General features: G+C 39.8%; 1 protein-coding gene across 5 annotated transcripts in view; it reads right to left on the bottom strand.

Annotated features, from left to right (window-relative positions):
• Positions 1-1,630: 1,630 nt before the first annotated feature.
• Positions 1,631-19,102, bottom strand: part of Tasp1 (taspase 1) — a 247,334-nt gene continuing 229,862 nt past the window's right edge. For all 5 annotated transcript variants that reach the window (XR_003835952.2, XM_021149142.2, XM_021149133.2 and 2 more), the window contains one exon: positions 1,631-2,599. Coding sequence is in view for 4 of the 5 variants with exons in the window: in XM_021149142.2 (XP_021004801.1) it covers positions 2,507-2,599 (93 nt within the window). In the remaining variant the exon portion in view is untranslated. The remainder of the gene's footprint in view (positions 2,600-19,102) is intronic.

Genomic DNA, 19,102 nt, shown 5'->3' with positions numbered 1-19,102 from the left:
TTATGCATATGGTAGATACAATTCCAGTGGGCATATAAGCAGATACTAAGTCAAATTCACATTTAAAGTAGAGATCAATATATAAGAAGGAACAGGGTCTGTCACAGGCAGACCCGCCGAGGAGACAAGCATGACTGAGCAAGTCACATAGTCACCACTGTCCTGGATAGCACAGTGCACCATCTGCCAGAGAAAAGGTAGTAATAGCCTAGCTCTCACCAAGCCCTCTAGATGCCCCACTTTCAAACTCAAAGCCGAGTTACAGTGATGGTCTTAAGAAATCTGGGCCAGGTTTTATCATATTAGGAGATTAAAACATCTAAATCTTGACTCCTAAAGATTGAAAGCAGACATATAATTGAGGCCATCCACATTAAAAGTGGACTTCTTAAAACACAGTCTGAGAGCCCAGGGCTGGAGAATACAGTTATTCTCTTATCTGCTTCCACCTGTCCTGCTTTGTGTGACAACGTCTTTACATCTGTTGATACGTTTTGGATTCAGTACCTAAAACCGAGTATGACTGTACAATGAATGAATTTAGAAACACAATCCTTTTTTAGCTCCATGATTCTGCATAGCGCTTTTCCTGCTTCCGACTCCACAATATCTCTTAAGAAGCATTTAGAATACTGGAGAATAGTCTTGACAGACTGTTCTGAGAGGTGTGGTAGCCTATTTTGCTGACCAGTTTTTAAACTCTCCATAGAAAGGGTTTTAAACAAACTCAGACTTTTAAATATGACTAGAGTCAGTCAGGAGGGAGCGGGATGAAAGAACTGGAGTTCCTGGTGAAATAGGTCAGATGATTTTCAGACTCCAAATGTCCTGATAGTTTTATGTGATCCGATCCAGCTACAGGGGAGAAAATTCCTGCCAACAGGTAACGGGTCTTTGAAAGCATTTGAAACCAAAGCTCCCTAGCAGCCAGTCCATCTCTTCCTAAGTTCTCAGTCTCATTAAGAATGAGAAACAGATACTATGGCACCAACCTGTCTACGAGACCATAGCGAGACAAATGTAATTGCCTGTACAAGGAATATAAATCAGCAACTCTCAAATCATTCATATTTACACCCTCTTCATTTTGGTTGTCTTTCCTTTATAATTTGGCCATACATCCATGTCAAGTATATAATTTCATCTGAGGCTTTATCAGTTCCCGCCCAGAGCCATGATTATATGTTGCAGGGAAACTTCCTCCCCCTGAGCGAGTCTATCTTTAGTATCTTCTTGATAACCACTTCTTACATCTAAAAAAAAAAAATTAAAAGGAAAGTCTGGATTTTCTTATGTGGCTCCAGAATCCCTAAATATAACATTTAAGAACAATTTATCAACCACCACATTAAGCTTTCAGCTGCCACTACAACTTTTCAAAGCAGAGGGTCCCTGCTCGTTCTCCTTGTTGTTCATATCAAGTTGCAATGGAAACTGTAGATGCTTCTATACTGAGACTTCAGTCACCTTGAGTGCCTTCCCTCTTGCTAGTGTTGACTGTAGCTTTGTGGAGCTACACTAGCAAGACAGGCAATGATAGAATTCTTGAAGTTTTCTATGAAGGAAATATACACAGGTCACCAGTCTAGGATTCAAAAGATTAGTCAGAGACAAGCAGTCACACACCATACCCAGTAATAGGCTTCTTTTATTTTTGTACCTTTATCTTAAAAATATATTTAAACAAGAAACAAAGATAATATTGAATTTTCCCATAAACTTTTGCTTTCTTATTTACAGTGTTACATTGTAAATAACATTCCATTATACACAAATTAAAACTGTGTGCTACTGAACACTTTCTTTACATATTCTTTCATAATATAGTACACACGGCGCAAAGCTATGCAATACTTAAGCTTCAAATAGCTCAGGAAAGAAGCACAAACTTTACCAATAAGATCATTACTTTAAAACGTTCTGACTTTAATTCTCTGCTAGAATGGTTTCACTGAAACCATTCTGTGTTCAAGGAAAAATGCCCTGTCTGAGGGATGAGAACAAGAGTTTAAGTTACCACACCATCCACTTAAACTGACACCATATTACTGATTACTGTTATTAAATGGACTACAATCAAGGTCAAGTTGTTTAAACAAGCAGATTCACTCTTCAGTTCAGACACATTGTATCAACCATAGTTGGTACCTCTTGAAGAAATAAAAGTTTTCTACAACTTTAGGTTTCCTTGTAAACAGTTAAAGCACACATTTTGTAAAGATTCCATTATTCTCATTCATACGTTGCACTTGAGGAGAACTCATCCCATCAGGGGGAAGCAAGCACACACACTGCACACAGGTACACACCCATACAGACTTCCGCTCACCCATCTAAGACTCGAGTGTCAACCAGCACTAAGAATAGCAGCACTTGTGTCCCAAGCAGTGCCCGAGGTTGCAATAAAAATTACAAAACAAGGAAGATTAAAACATCCAACTTCAATTAAACAGCCCAAAGCTCAGGCTCTGAAATGCCTCTCACACACTTCATATTCAGCCTGAAGTCAGTTCATGGGGCTCTCCAGGCGGCAAACCCCACCTTCGATGGCAACAGACTGTCCTGCCACAGCACCAGGAGGGAGTCGTGAAATGTGAGTCTGCAAAGGAAGAGAAAGAGAGTGTCAGAGGTGCGGGCAAAGTCCCTAATGTGAAGCCCACTCAGAATGCCATGTCTTTGCTGTTCTTCTGAGTGTCCCCCAGCAGTAAGGGTGGCAACACTGAGGAGTGTCATCCCCTGTTTGTTTAAATGGCTCAGGGATGTTTACTGGGCATCTGCCCCATGCAAGCATAGCACCAGTTCGTAGGTATACAGGGGTGACAGAGATACCAACACCTCAACAGTGCTACTCCTCTCTAATTCCTATTACCACCTACCTGTCACCAACACAGGCAGGTAGCCACAAGAGCTAGGCATAAAGCAGAAACATAACTGTGCAAGGTTTCTAGAAATTTAAAGACAGAAATGATCTAGCAACCCCAATTTCAGATATATAAACCCCACTTGACAAACTGAAGGTAGATAGCTCTAAGCAATGTGTGTAAATTAATGTTGAGTCTTCATAGCATCATTGCCCACAACAGCCACAAAAGGGAAATAGGCCAAATGTGTATCACTGGATGAACAGTGTGGAATGTGCACATGATAGAGTATTACTCATCATTAAAAAGCAGGGCCATGAAGAACATAAATAAACCTTGACAACATTAACTTAAGTAAAATGAGCCAGATATCAAAGAGCTAAGATAGTAGGTTCTACTTACATTGTGGTACATATAATCAAATTCATATATATCAGTCAGAGGCTGAGGGGAGGGAATACAGTTGGGGTGGAATAATGTATAATAGATATAGGCTTCCAGTTTGGGAAGATGAAAAAGTTCTGGAGATGGGTGTAGCAATAAGTTCCTAACAATGTGGATTACTCAGTGCCTCAGAACCATTTAAAACTGATTTACAGGATAAACTCTATGTTATGTATTCTATGTATGCAGCACTTGGGAGGCAGAGGCAGGTGGATTTCTGAGTTCGAGGCCAAGCCTGGTTTACAGAGTGAGTTCCAGGACAGCCAGGGCTACACAGAAAAACCCTGTCTCGAAAAAAACAAAACAAAACAAAGCAAAAACCAACAACAATATTTACACACGGGAGAGGGGGGCAAGTGGGAAAGAGAGAGAGAACAGAGAAAGTGCAGAAATGATAGTTTTCTACTTGGCCAGAGTAATTGTAAAACTGGTTAGTTTTATGCCTAACACAGACTACAGACATCTGAAAGGGTTGAGCCTCAGTTGAGACAATGCTTCTATAAGATCAGGCTGTAAGGAATTTTTAAAATTAGTGACTGATGTGGCCAGGCCCAGCCCATAGTGGGTGGTGTCATCCCTGGGCTAATATTCCTGGTTTCTATATGAAGGCAGACTGAGCAAAGTGTGATGAGTAAGCCAGGAAACAGAACCTCTCTGTTGGGCTCCCCATCAGTTCCTGCTTCCAGCTTCCTGCCCTGACTTCCTTTGATGGTAAACTGATATGGAAGTGTAAGCCAAGTAAACCTTTCCCCACAAAAACTTGGTTTTGGTCATGGAGTTTCACTAGAGTAACAGGAACTCTAACTAAGACTAACTAACAAGGAACTAATTTATGATGAAGATCTTTATAAGTGAAATAGATCTTTACTATCTCCTTATAAACAGAGTACAATGTTTTAAGGTTAGTTTAAATAGAGGGGCTTACAGGAAAATCTGTCTTCAGACTTCCAAGAGAATCACACAAAAGTCACTGAGATATTGGGCTTCAGAGAGGCTAAAGTGAATACATTAATTGATGACATTAAAGAACAACAATACAGCCAAATAGCCTACAAGTTGAAGTCAGAATGTTAAGTCTTTAAGGAACAGATTTCCTGTTAACTACAATAAAGATCCTGAACTGGAAGGAGCAAAATACTGCACCTTGGACACTGTGGGACTTGAAGTATCTTTTTGGCTTCAAACATGGCCAGTCCAGGGACCCTGTAATGCTACCACCCCTAAATGAAGTTTACTACAGCAGAACACATAAACAAGCTGATTTAAGCCACAAAGTATCAAGGAAAGTTAGGAAGGTTAAAGGGAATAGGAGGAAAAAGCTCTGGAGATGTTCAATAACAGTGCATAAGCAAAATGCAAATACACAGTTAGATTTGTATAAACCGAGCTACTTGTACATAATAGAAATACTCAACTAGATAAAGTAGTTAAACTAGAAAACTTGATTTTAAGAGTGGACTTTTCACAGTTCTCTTGGGTAAATCACTACTTAGTCTAGGCAGACTTTGCTATTACAAGAATTATTTTAAATGATATTGGCATTGTGACTGTACAGCTACAGTGTTCCTTGAAAACGCCCTAGCAACAGACAGAACCTTGCTGTTGAGGAGCAACTTGTCTGCCTTGTAGATAAGCTGACTGACTGTTCAAAGCTAATATGCTCAGGATTGAAGCTCTTTACAAGTCCAAATACATTCAGCACCAGGATTCCAGAGTTATGTTTGAAACAAAACAATTTAATTACTTGATATCTAATCTTTAAAGAAAACCTGACTTTAAAATCTTTTCAGAACACCTTGGTGCCTGAACTTTTGTAGTTTCTAGGAAAGCTACAAACACATGGTTTAATTTTAAACACATGATTTAATTTTAAAAGTCACAAAGCCTTTATTTAGTCATTATGTTTTGATTCTCTGCCTCTCCACACACAACTGCGTTTCCACTTTTAGACTTGAGGTCTTCCATAATAGTCAGAGGTGACTATTAAGTCATTGCCCTGCTTTGGTGGAGGTAGAAACATACCTAGGCTGACACAATAAAAATGACCCCTCAGAGATACTTTGCTCACTGCTTTTGCAATTCTGGGGCTTGGTCTTCCTTTTCTTTTTATTGGAGAAAATTTAAGACACCATAGTTAAAGTGAGGCAGACATTTACAAGTGGACAAAAGGGACACAGGGAACATAGCTGGCAGTGGAGAAACTCACGAACTAGCATTTCCAACCACAAAGTATATGCATCCCCCACTCGCTCGCTAAATAAGTGCACAAAAATCTACACAGGCATCATAAGGCTGTATCTTTTTCTTCTGGGTGAACCAGCCTCCTTGGCAGTGAGGCATGGCTATATGACAGAAAGGTCAGTGGACTGTTTGAAATGTATTATCATAAGGCTTGGCGAAGATCTTCTTGTTCCTTAGTCTCTATCAGCTTTGGATGGTTTTGGAGTTTGTGAAGCCAGGGGTCTGGGAGTTCCGTATCAGTACTTGGAGGGGAACAGTCTGGCAATCAGAAACCTCAATGTCTCATCTTCTATGAATAAGAGATGCATTTCTATTATGTTAAAGTAATTATGCCCTTGGAGATTTGCTTTTTATAGCAGCTTCTGCTTTCTTAGCTATACAATCCAGGACTCTGAACCTACTAGGTGAACTCTGTGGGTTATTTAACTTCTTTAGGCTTCCCCAATGATGAATATGATAGTAACATTTACCATAAAGCTGATAAGGACTATATGAGACAGTAAATACAAAGAAGATATGTCTCAATAACTACTAAATATTACTGTTTTAACAAACACACAGCCTAGATCAAAATATATAGCATAATTTAAAAACTATCATATAACCAAGAGTTGGGAAATAGTACTTGAAAAATGTGCTAACAATCGACTCATCAGACTTAGATGCCACAGAAAGAGAGTGAGTGATTTCTGACAAACTATCTTCTCACAGCATAGAACACTGTTGAAAAGACAGAAGATAATCATGATAAATGAACAGAAGCGACCAACCAATACAAAGTACAAATTCTGGGAGAAAGAAATCAGACCATAGTCTAGAGAGCCTTCGAAATGACAAGGTTAAAGCCAGCCATGCTCCCTAGGTTTCAGTCTCCACTCACTCTAAGCTCATGTCGCCTGCTCGCTCTTTTTCCCTATTCCTCTCCCTGTCCACTTGCCTTCTTGCTGCCCCCTCAACCACACAGCAGACGCCTGCATCAGGACTGTGCGTTTTTCTCACTGCTACGTTTTTCCTTCTCCCATTGGTGTACACTTCTTGCTAATTTCTGCCAGATCTTTGCTCAAAAGCTACCTTCTCTAGAAAGTTCATCCAGGCCACCCATACTGAGTTCTGCTTCAGCAGTGCATACAGCCTTACCATCACGTAGCCAATCTGTAATTGCTTATTCAATCAGCACCCGTGTCTCCTGGAATATAAGCCCTATGAGGACAGGGACCTTGTCAGCCTGTACACTGTTTCCTCATTGGTACCTGAAGGATAGCCTGCATCAAACAGGAGTTCAGTATATGTTAAGTGAATAAAGAATGCTTTAACAAAAGGTGGGGGGAGGGCACGGGAGGCAAGGGTGCTTGAATGATAATTGCAAATTTTATATTTAAAACTTCCTAAGTTTTATATTTTAGTGGGTTTGATTACAGTAATAAGAATGCTTTATTTTGAGGATGTTATATAAATGAAATAATTATGATACTGAAGTTGCAGACTCTCAATAAAAATGAAATATATTTCCCAAGATTGATATGAAATAGGAAAATAGTATCATCTGACTTCATCTATCCCTTTATTTTTTAGTTGTCCTCTCTTGGACCTAGGTGTTCCACAGAGGACTAGAGGCACTGGTAACCAAAGTCATGATCAAGTTGAGGCTCTATGCCTCATGCATCTGTTGGGTTGTTACTGCTGTTAAATACACATGAATTCAACAGCAGGAGACATTTGGAAAACATCAAGACAAACTAGTTTGCATGTGTTTTTCTTCTGGAATGCAGTATTCTATTTGGTAAGATGTGGGTAGTTGACAAGCCCACTTTTTCATTACCACGCCCTTCTGGAGATAAAGATATTCCCTTCCTCTACCACTTTGTCATGTCTTGTTAAATCTGCTTTATTTTTAAATTGCCAAGTGCTAGAACTTCTATTTTTCTCATATAATGATAGGGCCACATGAACTTTCAAAATATAACCTGGAACAATATGTATGTTTATAGAATAACAACTCATTTAAACACAAGTTAAGCTTCTCTTCTATGTTTTCTACTCTGCTACTTGGGCAATATAAATTTAGTTCATTGAAACTGTACTCCAGGCTAAACACACTTTATATCCTTAATGCAGTTACATTTTAAAAATAATAACAACAGTAATAAAGTACTGTTGGTGTGGGGAGGATGAGGTGAGCCACAGCACACATATGGAGGGAGGCCAGAGGGCAACTTCTGTACTCATCCTGTTTATCCACCCTAATGTGGCTCTGGGGATTGAATTCAGGGTGCCAGTCTTGTGTGACAAGTACCTTTACCTGTTGATTCATGTCTCCAGGCCCTGCATAGTCAATACATACATACTTGACCCAGTAATAGTCACTCTCTGTATTCTTTTGCTGGCAAAACCATGATAGACATTTTAGAAGCACCTGCTGAAAGAAGGGTGTGGGGAAGTTGTGTCTGGTTAGCTTTTGTTAACATGCCTCTATTGTGATCTTCCTTTTTACCCCTGTCTCTTAATGAGTTGAATCAAGAGACATTACCACCCCCATTGGTTTCCCAGAAGTTCTGCCCATCTCTTTCAAGGATACGTGACTTGTGAGTAAGTATATTCTAAGCATTCTTTGTGTGCGGCATTAAACCTCGGAATGTAGTTAACTAAAAATAGTTTAGACATCAGACCTCATCATGAAAGCAGATGTACACTACTAGATGACAGCTGCATATTGACTTTTTTAATGCAATCTAAAACGGTGTGTAGATCTTATAGAATAAGCCAGGATCTGCAGGTTGAAAGATGAAGATATTTACTTGTTGACTCAGAACCTGTTTGAGGACAGATACCAAACAATGTAAAATAAGAATTGGGTGATGATCCCTACAGCACTTAGATTTTTCGTATTATTATTTTATTTTGTCTGCATGTATGTTTATGTACCATGTGCATGTCTGATGCCCATGGAAGCCAGAAGAGGGCATTGGATCACCTAGTAACGGAGGTTTAGTTTGCTGTGAGCTGCTATGTGTATGCCGGGAACTGAACTCGGGTCCTCAGGAAGAACAACCAGTGTTCTTAACCACTGAGCAATTTCTCCAGCCCCAGGACCCAGGGTTTTAACACCCTATGATACTAACTTCATTTAGATTTTATTTGTCTTATTAATGAATAAAAATTCTACCATTTCCTTAAATTAAAAGCAAAATAATAATAATAATAATAATAATAATAATAATAATGTAGGCTGCAGTGGCAAGAAGATATTATTGCTAAGCTCAATCTAACAAGTCAGAAACACCAACAAAATGCCATATGTTTGCCATTTTGCTGCATGTCCTCCCTACCTCATTTTCCACATGCAAAGTATCCACAGCATAAAAGATGCATGGGCATATGTGGATGAAACACAGAGACAGCGTCATGGCCAATGTTATTGTTAGCCATTGTTAGTCACTGACACAGGGCTTCAGAGAGGGCAAAACGTTCTATTGTTCTCCTGTATAAAATTCTGTCCACAGAATCTTAAAAGAAGATGAAAATGCTGCCCGATGAGAACAGAGTGTGGCCCCAGCCCCACGGCTGCTCTGGTTTCTTCTGTGACCATGCCTGCTGACACTACACTTTAGTCAGAGGCAACATCGCACAGGAATTCCCCGTGTTTTCACTTGAAAACCCTGCGAGGCGACCCACAAAATATGGCAACCTCTCCAGTAAACTCCTTCCATGCCCGTCATGTAGAGATTCATCATGAATACACCTTTGTTACTGGTGATAAAAACTCTACCATTTACCACATATTTACTCTGTACTCTTAATAGGAGGCAGAGGAATGAAACACACACAGGCCTTACTCTAGGGCAATTTATCTTTATAGGATGTAGAAACCAGTCCCTTGTGAAATCTTACTAGAAATAAGAGATCCCTATAATTACATAATAATGTAGTGTCCAGGGTGCTTCTGAATCAATGAAATCTTAAAATACTACTACCGGCAGTAAGATGTATGCAACACCTTTTTTTTTCCCCCAAGGGAAAAAAAAAATAGAGAAATGAATAAGAGAGAATGGAACTGTGGTTTGCTTATGGTCAGAGAGGAAGTGGAAAAACTGAGTCATGAGTGTGTCTGAACTCCAAATTTAGGCCTTTTTACTCCCGCAATGCCCTAGCCCAAAGGGTTCTAAATCTAGCTCTGTTAGAGGCACACCTTTCACTGAATTGGCATATGCTCAAAAGTTTTACAATAGGGCTTGCTTAGAAAAACTACTGCCACAAATCTTAACTAAGTTAGAATGATTCTGAGACCCAGAGAACTAGGGATGAGTCACTGCTGGTAGGTTGGAAAATGTCTAGTCACTAGTTCTCTGGGATTTAACATTCTTATAGGTTAAAACAATTTTTTTTAAACTGACTCAATGGTATTGAGGATCCTTTCTGAATCTGGCATACATTAGGATGTTCTTGTAAATGTTATTTAAAACAATTTTAAAATCCCATTTATCTAAAACTACATGTTTTGTGTCAATGGAAACTCTTTGAACCCACTTTATAGATTTTTTTTTATTAGCCCCACTAAGAACTAACTACAATCCCAATAGGTTCTTAAAGTTTGTTTTCCTTTCCCCTTGGGAAGGGACATTCTAAGAGTAATCTTAGGACCGACCACTACCTGCAGTGCATCATCGGTGTGTGGTCTACTCTGGGGAACAATCTCAGTGTAATCTCAGGACCAACCACCACCTGCAGCATTGGTATGTGGTCTTCCCTGGAACGTAGACTTGCACTGACACAGAGAAACAAAGCTGTTCCTGCCTCAGGCAGTGCAGACAGGAGTGGTCAGTGGGGACAGCATACAGACTATGTGGAGACTGACACTTCATGTCACACTGATGGTAGGGATGGAGATCTTGAGATCTTTTACAGTCTTTATTCTAATTAATGTTTGTATTACATTTACATATTCAGTGTGTCTCTCTGTACTATGCATGTCTATAAGCACTCATGCATGCACAAGCACATGCTGTCCTGTGGATGTTGAGGTCAGAGGTAAGCTGCAGGAATGGTCCTCTCCTCTCACCTTGTGAGACCTCGGAAACCAAACTCGGGGCATAAAGCCTGGTAGACAGTGCTGAGCCATCTCACTGGCCCTTCATTCTAATTTTGTTTTGTTTTGTTTTGTTTTGTTTTGTTTTGTTTTGTTTTCAAGACAGGGTTTCCCTGTATTGCCTGGCTGTCCTGGAACTCACTCTGTAGACCAGGCTGGCCTCGAACTCAGAAATCTGCCTGCCTCTGCCTCCCAAGTGCTGGGATTAAAATACACTTTACTCTTTTCTTCCCCCAAATATTTAAAGAGGAACAAATTTTTAATGAATTTTAAAATTTGAAAATCAGTTTATATTCTAAATATTCTACAACTGGGCAGAAAGACATCAAAGTTGGGTGTTAAGGGCACTGAACCTGGAGTAGCAGAGTAGCTCTCTGCAGTTCTGGGACTCACTCAAGATCAGGACTGGACACCTCTTATCTTCTCATTATGAGGCAGGATGGCTTATGTTGATGTCACTGGAGGATGTGACTGTGTCCTTCCTCTATTCCTCAGCACAAATGGAGCGAACTGAAATTTCCCCACAGGGCTGAGTAGAGGTGACCGCTCTTCTCTCTGTACCTAACTTTGTTCTGTTTTCTGGCACTAGCAACAATATCTCAAGAGTCCGTTGTGAACTCTTCTTCATTTCCCCAGTATAAGACAAATACACACCTCTAGTTTAATTACCTATAATAACCAAGTGGTTAAAAGTGTGAGCTCTAGAGTCTCTAGAGAGCTGCATCACTCTGCAGCTGATACCTTAGTAAGGGACTTGGAATCTCAGACATATCTTCTCTGGGGGTCAGACGGTACTAAGAAAGCCCACCCTATAGATTATAATTAACCCCAGCTCTTGCATAGATGTTGGAAGCTCCTCTTGGGTTTGTAAAGGTGAGGTTCTGGCTCATCTTTTCCACAGTAAAGGCAGCAGTCAAATATCTCTTTTCAATAACCTTTGTAGGGTGGTCTTGGCATCCTGACATCCTCTAGAAGTCCCTTGTAGAGACTTGTGTTCACTGTGCATAGTGTTGGTTTCTTTCTTTCACTCACGTACTTTATACTCATCCTATTCCAGTTCCCTCTCCTTGGTCCTTCTTCCTCATCCCCCCTCCTAGTCGCCTCCCTTCATCCAGTCACAACCTGTATTTTTAAATGAGTAATACTGGAATTAAAACATATAGTAGTTCATTCCCCTGTGTATCAATCCCCCCATCCACCAGCCAGCACCAGAACAATAGAGTCCACTGGCACCTACCGCTGCTTGTCTATCAGACAATACATTCTACACTCAGACTGGGAACAGTATTCCCTGAAGTCCAACAGGAACCACAGCACCAGCACCATGTGCAGCATGACTAAGAACCCCAATCCTTGCTGTCCAAGGATGAGCAGTGGAGCCTGACAAACTGCCTACGTGCTTCTCAGGATCAGCAGAGAGAATCGTTTAAGCCTCGAGCAGATTAATTCCTAGGCTCAGAAGTTGCAACTATCCCTAACAGAGCTGAGAACACTGCTCATACCCCATTCACCCACTAACACTGAGTGGCTTCAAGACTGAAAACCAAGCATCATTCAGCTAGATTACAACCTGACAAATTGGGGTAAGAGCAAACAAGAATCTAAACAACCACTCAATGGAGGAAGACCAGAAAACAAAACAGAAATTATTATCAACAACCTTATTCCAGGTACTAATGTCCCATCATAAAACAAACATGAATAACCAAGTGTGAAGGAACGACCATCCTACAACCACCAAACCCAGACACTATTGTGGATGCCAACAGGGCTTGCTGACCTGATATAGCTGTATCCTGAGAGACTCTGCCAGTGCCTGACAAATACAGAAGTGGATGCTCACAGCCATCCAGTGGATGGAGCACAGGGTCCCCAATGAAGGAGCTAGAGAAAGTACCCGAGGAGCTGAAGGGGTTTGCAGTCTCAAAGGAGGGACAAAAAGATGAACCAACCAGTATCCCAAGAGCTCCCAGGGACTAAACAACCAACCAAAGAAAACACATGGTGGGACTCATGGCTCTAGCTGCATATGTAGCAGAGGATGGCCTAGTTGGTCATCAATGGGGGAGAGGCCAAATATTTTTTTCCTATAAAAATTAGCACCTCATGTAGTATTCCCTGAGAAATGCAACTTAACTAATGCAAAGGGCAATTATTTTAAGATAGTAATTATAGTATGTTCAAGGAATTCAAAGAGGATATGAACAAATCCCTAAAGGAGGATTATGACTGTATAAACAACTCAATGAAATAATGAAAACAATTCAAGACATGAAAGTGGAATTAAGAAATGAAATAAGATCTCTAAAGAAGAGACAAAATGAAATATAACTCAAGACAACCCCCCCCCACAAGCCCCTAGGGGTTGGGGGAGTAAGTGTAACACATTGTAGTTGAATCAAGTAGAGCAGAGAATCTGCTGTCTCAGGGACAAGGTGGAGGATCATTCCGTCAAAACAAACATTAAATTTAAAAATCCCAGAACAAACCATGAAAAAAAATCTGGGACTCCATGCACATATGCACATGTGCACATACACACAAACAAAAAACCCAACACCTATGAATAATAAAAATTTCAGATGAATCATTTGGAGAAAACTGATGGTGTAAGACTAATTAGGCAAAAATAAAACTACCAACTATATTTAGAAATTAACTTGAGGTAGAACAAAGTTCTTTATTTCATGTACTGAATTCTGCAATCTTTTTTATTTCTCTAAAGTACTTTCTTAATAGAGCCAATAGGATCTGGAAGCTGAAGACCATGTGGAAAAAAAACCCCACACTTTCCTATATTTGAAAGTCTTAGCCAATGTAAAAGATACAAGCAAAATCACTGAATAACTACCTTTCCTCATGGTTGATAAGAACTCTTGACAAATTTAATTTTTTCGGATGTTTTTTAGTGCATTGCTTGGGTTGCACCTAGCCTACCATCTTGAAATATTTTCAAGTTGTTAAGTATTATCAATACTATATCACCAATGTAAGTTTACATCTAGCTTGCCCTAACTCATACTTACAATTAGGTTGCTCTTGGTAATTCTACATCTAAAATATGATACAATAAATAAACATAATACGTACCCATTGGTTCAACAAATCGATCTGCTGACAAATGACACTAGCCACCAAAGCATCTATTAAGAAACATTCACTTATGCTCCCAGCCAACCATTGGACGGAGCACAGGGTCTCCAAAGGATGAGTTAGAGAAAAGTCTGAAGGAGCTGAAGGGGTTTTTAGCCCCATAGGAGGAACAACAATATCAACAGACCAGACCCCCCCCCCCAGCTCCCATGTACTAAACCATCAACTGAAGAGTACACATGGAGGGACCCATGGCTCCAGTTGAGTATGTAGCAGAGGATAGCCTTGTTGGACATCAATGGGAGAAGAGGCCCTTGGACCTTTTAAGACTAGATGCCCCAGTGTAGGGGAACACTAGGACAGGGAAACAGGAGTGGGTGGGCGGGTGGGGAAAACCCTCATAGAAGCAGGGGGATGGGAGATGGGATAGGGAGTTTTCACAGGGGAAACCAGAAAAGATAACACTTGAAATGTAAATAAAGAAGATATCTAATAGGAAAGGAAGATAGATAGATAGATAGATAGATAGATAGATAGATAGATAGATAGAGAGATAGATTCACTTAGCACAGCTCATAGATGCTTGTCTAGCCACCAATAGGCAGAGTCCAGGAAGACTGTTTGTTGTAGTCACCAAGAGAAATTCAAACACAGCCAGTAAGAAATGTTCCCCCTCCATTTCTTCACCATTATTTAATTAGGTGACCCTAACAGAAACACCACAGGTATATCATTTCTTCGTATATCTATCTAGCATGCATGCTGTGATGTGCACTTGAAGGTCAAAAGACAAATTGCACAAGTGTTTTTCTTCTTTTATCATGTGGTTTCCAGGAATTGAACTCGTCATTAGGCTCGGTAGAGCACCTCTACTGCTTGGCCTTCAGAATCATTCATAAAAAAACCACCACCACCACCACCACCACCACCACCACAACAACAACAACAACAATGGCACTGTCAACTGGTCTTATGGTCTTACAGTTGCCCAAAACACCTAGTCAGACATCATTTTGAGAGGCTTCCATCACTAGTACACTGGTCTGAACTTCAGGATTGAGTACAGTGTTATCCACCCTTGTAGCCACTAACATTTTTTTTATTTCCCTGAAATTGCTGAATTTACATGTTAGCCCACTTATATATACAAGTTAGTAACATTTTAAAGGTCAATCTACTGTCTCCACTAGGGCTAAAATTCAAGAAGTATAACTAATTAATAATCAAGAAAAATGAAACCTCTGTAAACAGTTACACTGCAGAAGAGACCTCGGGACTGCAAAATGAGATGCTTCTAAGTGACCCTCAGTACCCTCTCTGGCCTTTACCACTACGCACTACAATCTATCATAAGCAATGTCACATCTATTACATAAATTACACTTACACGCTCTACCTACTTCTTAGAATCAAAGCACTAGTATCCCCTCTCTTTAAGAAATTTTGAAGCAGGGCATGGTAAACTGTAATGCCATTGATATTGGTGAATTGTCATTTGCTATTTAAGACCATTGAGAAGCTGGTTCTCAAAAGCAGGCCTGGGCTCCTACTTCACACTCAAGCTTGTTTGTGCTGAGTGTCCTCTCAAACCCTTGTCCTGAGTCAGGCTGGTCTCCTGTCTCTGTAATAGGTAGAGGGAAAACAACAAACTGTTTATAGTATTAACCACACACACACACACACACACATGGAACAACAAGAAGGCAAACTGCTCAAACAATGGTGACTGCTGTGCATCCCATGATGCAAAAGTGCACATACCAGGGAAGGAAAGGCAGAGGCTCACAAGAGGTCTGCTCTGCCCTGCCCATCTAATATTATATTATTTCAGGACTTTCTCTGTTGGTTTCTGCTGGCTAACTATCTGCAAGTGCCCAACTTGCTGAGCCTGTCCACCCTATTTGACCTTTTTTGAGCCTTGTAGGAGGGAAAGCTGTGTTCCACTAGGAACTCAATTAAGGAACTCCAGCTGACCAGTCTATTTGTGCTAAATGTTTGTAAGCCCTCAGATTTGCTATTACCGGTTGACCTTTTGTTTGTGCTCTCAATGGGGCTAGCCCAGTCATCCCTGCTGAGTATTCTGAGTGCCGAATTTGAAGATGTTTTGCTGTTTCCTGTTTCTCTCTACCAGCTACTAAGTATGTATTCATTTATTTTGCTCATACTTTCAAAACCAAAAACATGGCTCTCAGAATATTCTTTTGGATATACAAAACAGTGGCACACACCTACTAAGGAGACCGAGACAGAATAATGAGATCTAGGCCAGCCTGGGCTATCTAGTGAGGCTTAGGATGGACAGAGAGACAGCAGACAGAGAAACAGACAGACAGACAGACAGTCAGACATTGGGGATCACAATGGTAACCTCTCCTAGATTATATACACAGGATCATATAGAAACCCAAGTCTAACTAAAGTCAATCTTAATATAGTACTCCTATTTATTCATATTTTTAAAACATGAAGGTATAATTTACATAGCATAAAATGCATAGGTGCTAAGTAAAGCATTGAATGACTTCTAATAGCTTGTGTACCCACAAACCCAAAACATAAATAAAAAGCTTTATGCATGGAACATTCCTACTATCACCCTCAAATTCCCTCAGGCCCTGTTTTTTAGTGTTTTAGATTTTATCCCTGTTTTAACTTTCAGTATTTCACATAAATGGAAAAAGTCACCAAGTACTATTTTTTGTATCTAGCTTGATTATACAGCATAGTGCCCCCCCCCCCCATTTTTAAGATGTAGAAGAGAATTTACTTAGCTTTCTGAGGGTTTATACTTGGCAGAAGAAAGACTTACTCATGTTTTGTAAACTTTATTTAGGACGATTTTATGAGTCCAGAGAAAACTAATGGCAACCAAGATTTATGAGGCTGGGTTCAGGGTTTGGGGTAGACTGCTTGCCTATCATGTCTAAGGCTCTGCATCCACAGGGAGGAAAAAGATTTATATATGCAATCACTATCAATACTATAAAGTAAATTAAAAGAACAAAAGACAAAGTACCCCCAAACATAATAATCTATCATTTTTAACTCAGTTTCCTAGTCTATATTCTTTGTGATCTTTAAATAAAATTTCTGAATGTAAGTTCCCTTGTTGCAATGAAGTCCTTTACTGTACTTTTACTCTTAACAGCAGGAAATACTCATTACATCATTTATATACTAAATAATCTTATAAATGTTTTTAAAGGTTAGAGAATTAAGAATAGATGAGATTATTATTTCATTGATTCTCATCCAATTCTGAAAAAAATCATGTCTATAAATTAAAACCTCTTCCTGAGAAATTCTTTCCATTCCTAAACAGGTTGAAAAAAAAAAACATGAAAATAGGGAAAGTTTATAATATTTTACTAGAAAAAAAACCCCTGTTTTTAGTGGTTTAATGATGAGTGAATAATGGCCATTTCCAGAAAACACACATTATTGAGTAAAAAAACACAGTGCAAGGCATCAGCTACCTCCCTACCAGTTATGAGTCAGAGAGGCCCCAGGGCTCTCCAGTTGCACAGGCAACTGCCACTGCACTGCTGTCCACCAAAAGCATGCGAAAAGACTGCTGAAGACACCACACGCTCTGGTTGTAGAACACAGAGAAGTCAGTATCAAATTCACTGAAAACTTCCTCCACATAACCTAGCTTTCATTAATGCCCAAAGGTACTGTACAGACTGAAGACAGCAATGGGCTGACTCAATCAACACTATGCCCTGGATGCTACAATATCAGATCGCCAGGCAAGATGTGCCTACCCGTGTATCAGTGGCACTACTATTGGTACTACTATTAGCTTTCTGATTGGATGTGAGCCCTGATTCATAAGAGAGAATTCCATGCCTGGGACAGTAATCTTAGGCAAAAGTCCTTGGCCAGGAAGGAAATAGGCCCTAGGGTAGAATCTGCTACTGTTGTTTTGTTCAACAGTCATGTCACTAAGTTATCTTCGAAAGACTAGTTTTTAATACCCATAGAGCTGAGCTGCTCTCAATCTTGGTTAAAGAGGCTTCTTCTTACAGTGGGCAGCACTCAGTGCAGAGATGCATATATGGCCTAAATACTGAGAATAAGAAATTGAGTGTTCAGCCTTAAATGGGAATTCTTATCAGCACACCTCTCCCCCCACCAAGGCTCAGGAAACATCACGGGAAAAGGATGCTGAGTGAATTTCGGAGCTGGAGGAGTGCTATGAAATGCTGTTTTCTCGACAGGAAATGGCTACTGATAAATTCAAAGCAGTGTGGTTACCAGCACAAGACCTGCATGAGACAAACCTAACCCAAACCCCCCTGGCCTCATCCCTTCCTGAGGAGATATTGGCAATCGATAGCTGCAGGGGAGGGAAAGCAATCTTTTTCTAGGGAATAGGTATTGGTAATTTCCCATGTTCTAGTGGATAGCCCTACACATCCGTGTACAGAAAGGAAAAGTACAACCTGGCCGCTCAGGACAATATTACCAGCTCCTCGGGAGGCTGATGCAAAAGCATCATCTCAAAATAAACAAACAAGTAATAAACAGGTGGGGTAGAATGAAAAGGACATGAAGTTGGCAAGGAACTAGGGAGCTGGGCTGGAGCTAGAGAGGGAAAGGGGTTTAGATACAATCATATTTGACTGTACACACCTGTGAGGGGTCTCAAGGATAAAAAGTTACAGCAAAAGTTGGATATTGGTAAAGCTTGAAAAAGTAAAAGGATAACATTTTAAAATCTAATGTATGATGAAACATTATAGAATTCATAGAAAAAAAGTTTGGAAAAAGCTGACCAAAGCATGTAGTTGGGATCCACGAATAATCTGTACCATTTTTCTCATTTTAAAGCTGGTATTTTATTATGATATCGAATGTCTAAGTTCTCATTTGTATTTTGGGAAGTATTCCAATTTATTTTTCATATTATTTGAAAAGTTAAATTAAGCACGGAGGCAACCTATGAACTAGAAAAAAAATCCTTATCAACTATGCATCTGACAGAGAATTAGTGTTGAGACTATACAAACAGCTAGAGACAAAAAAACTAAACATCAAACTGACCAATTTTAATAAATGGGGCTATAGAACCAGAGGGCCCTCAAAAGAAAAAAAAAAGAAACATTTGTGAAAGATGTTTTAAGTGTTCAGTATTCTTAGACTATATATACATATAGTGTGTGTGTGTGTGTGTTTTAAAATGGTTACATGGTGTTGTCCTATAACAAGGACACATAGTTAGCCATCAGTAAAATTTTCTCGATTTGTTAGCCATCTGGATACTATGACTTCCCAAACACCCAACGTATTGCCATTAGTAAGAAAACATAGAGAAACTGGTATTAAACAGGAAATCTCATCACTACTGGCTACCTTTCATAGAGGTAGAAGGTGC

Source organism: Mus caroli, unplaced genomic scaffold (genome assembly GCF_978045245.1).
Source record: "Mus caroli unplaced genomic scaffold, Mus_caroli_1 scaffold_2, whole genome shotgun sequence".
In the NCBI taxonomy this organism is placed as follows: Eukaryota; Metazoa; Chordata; class Mammalia; order Rodentia; family Muridae; genus Mus; species Mus caroli.
This window is presented reverse-complemented; position numbering and strand designations above follow the sequence as displayed.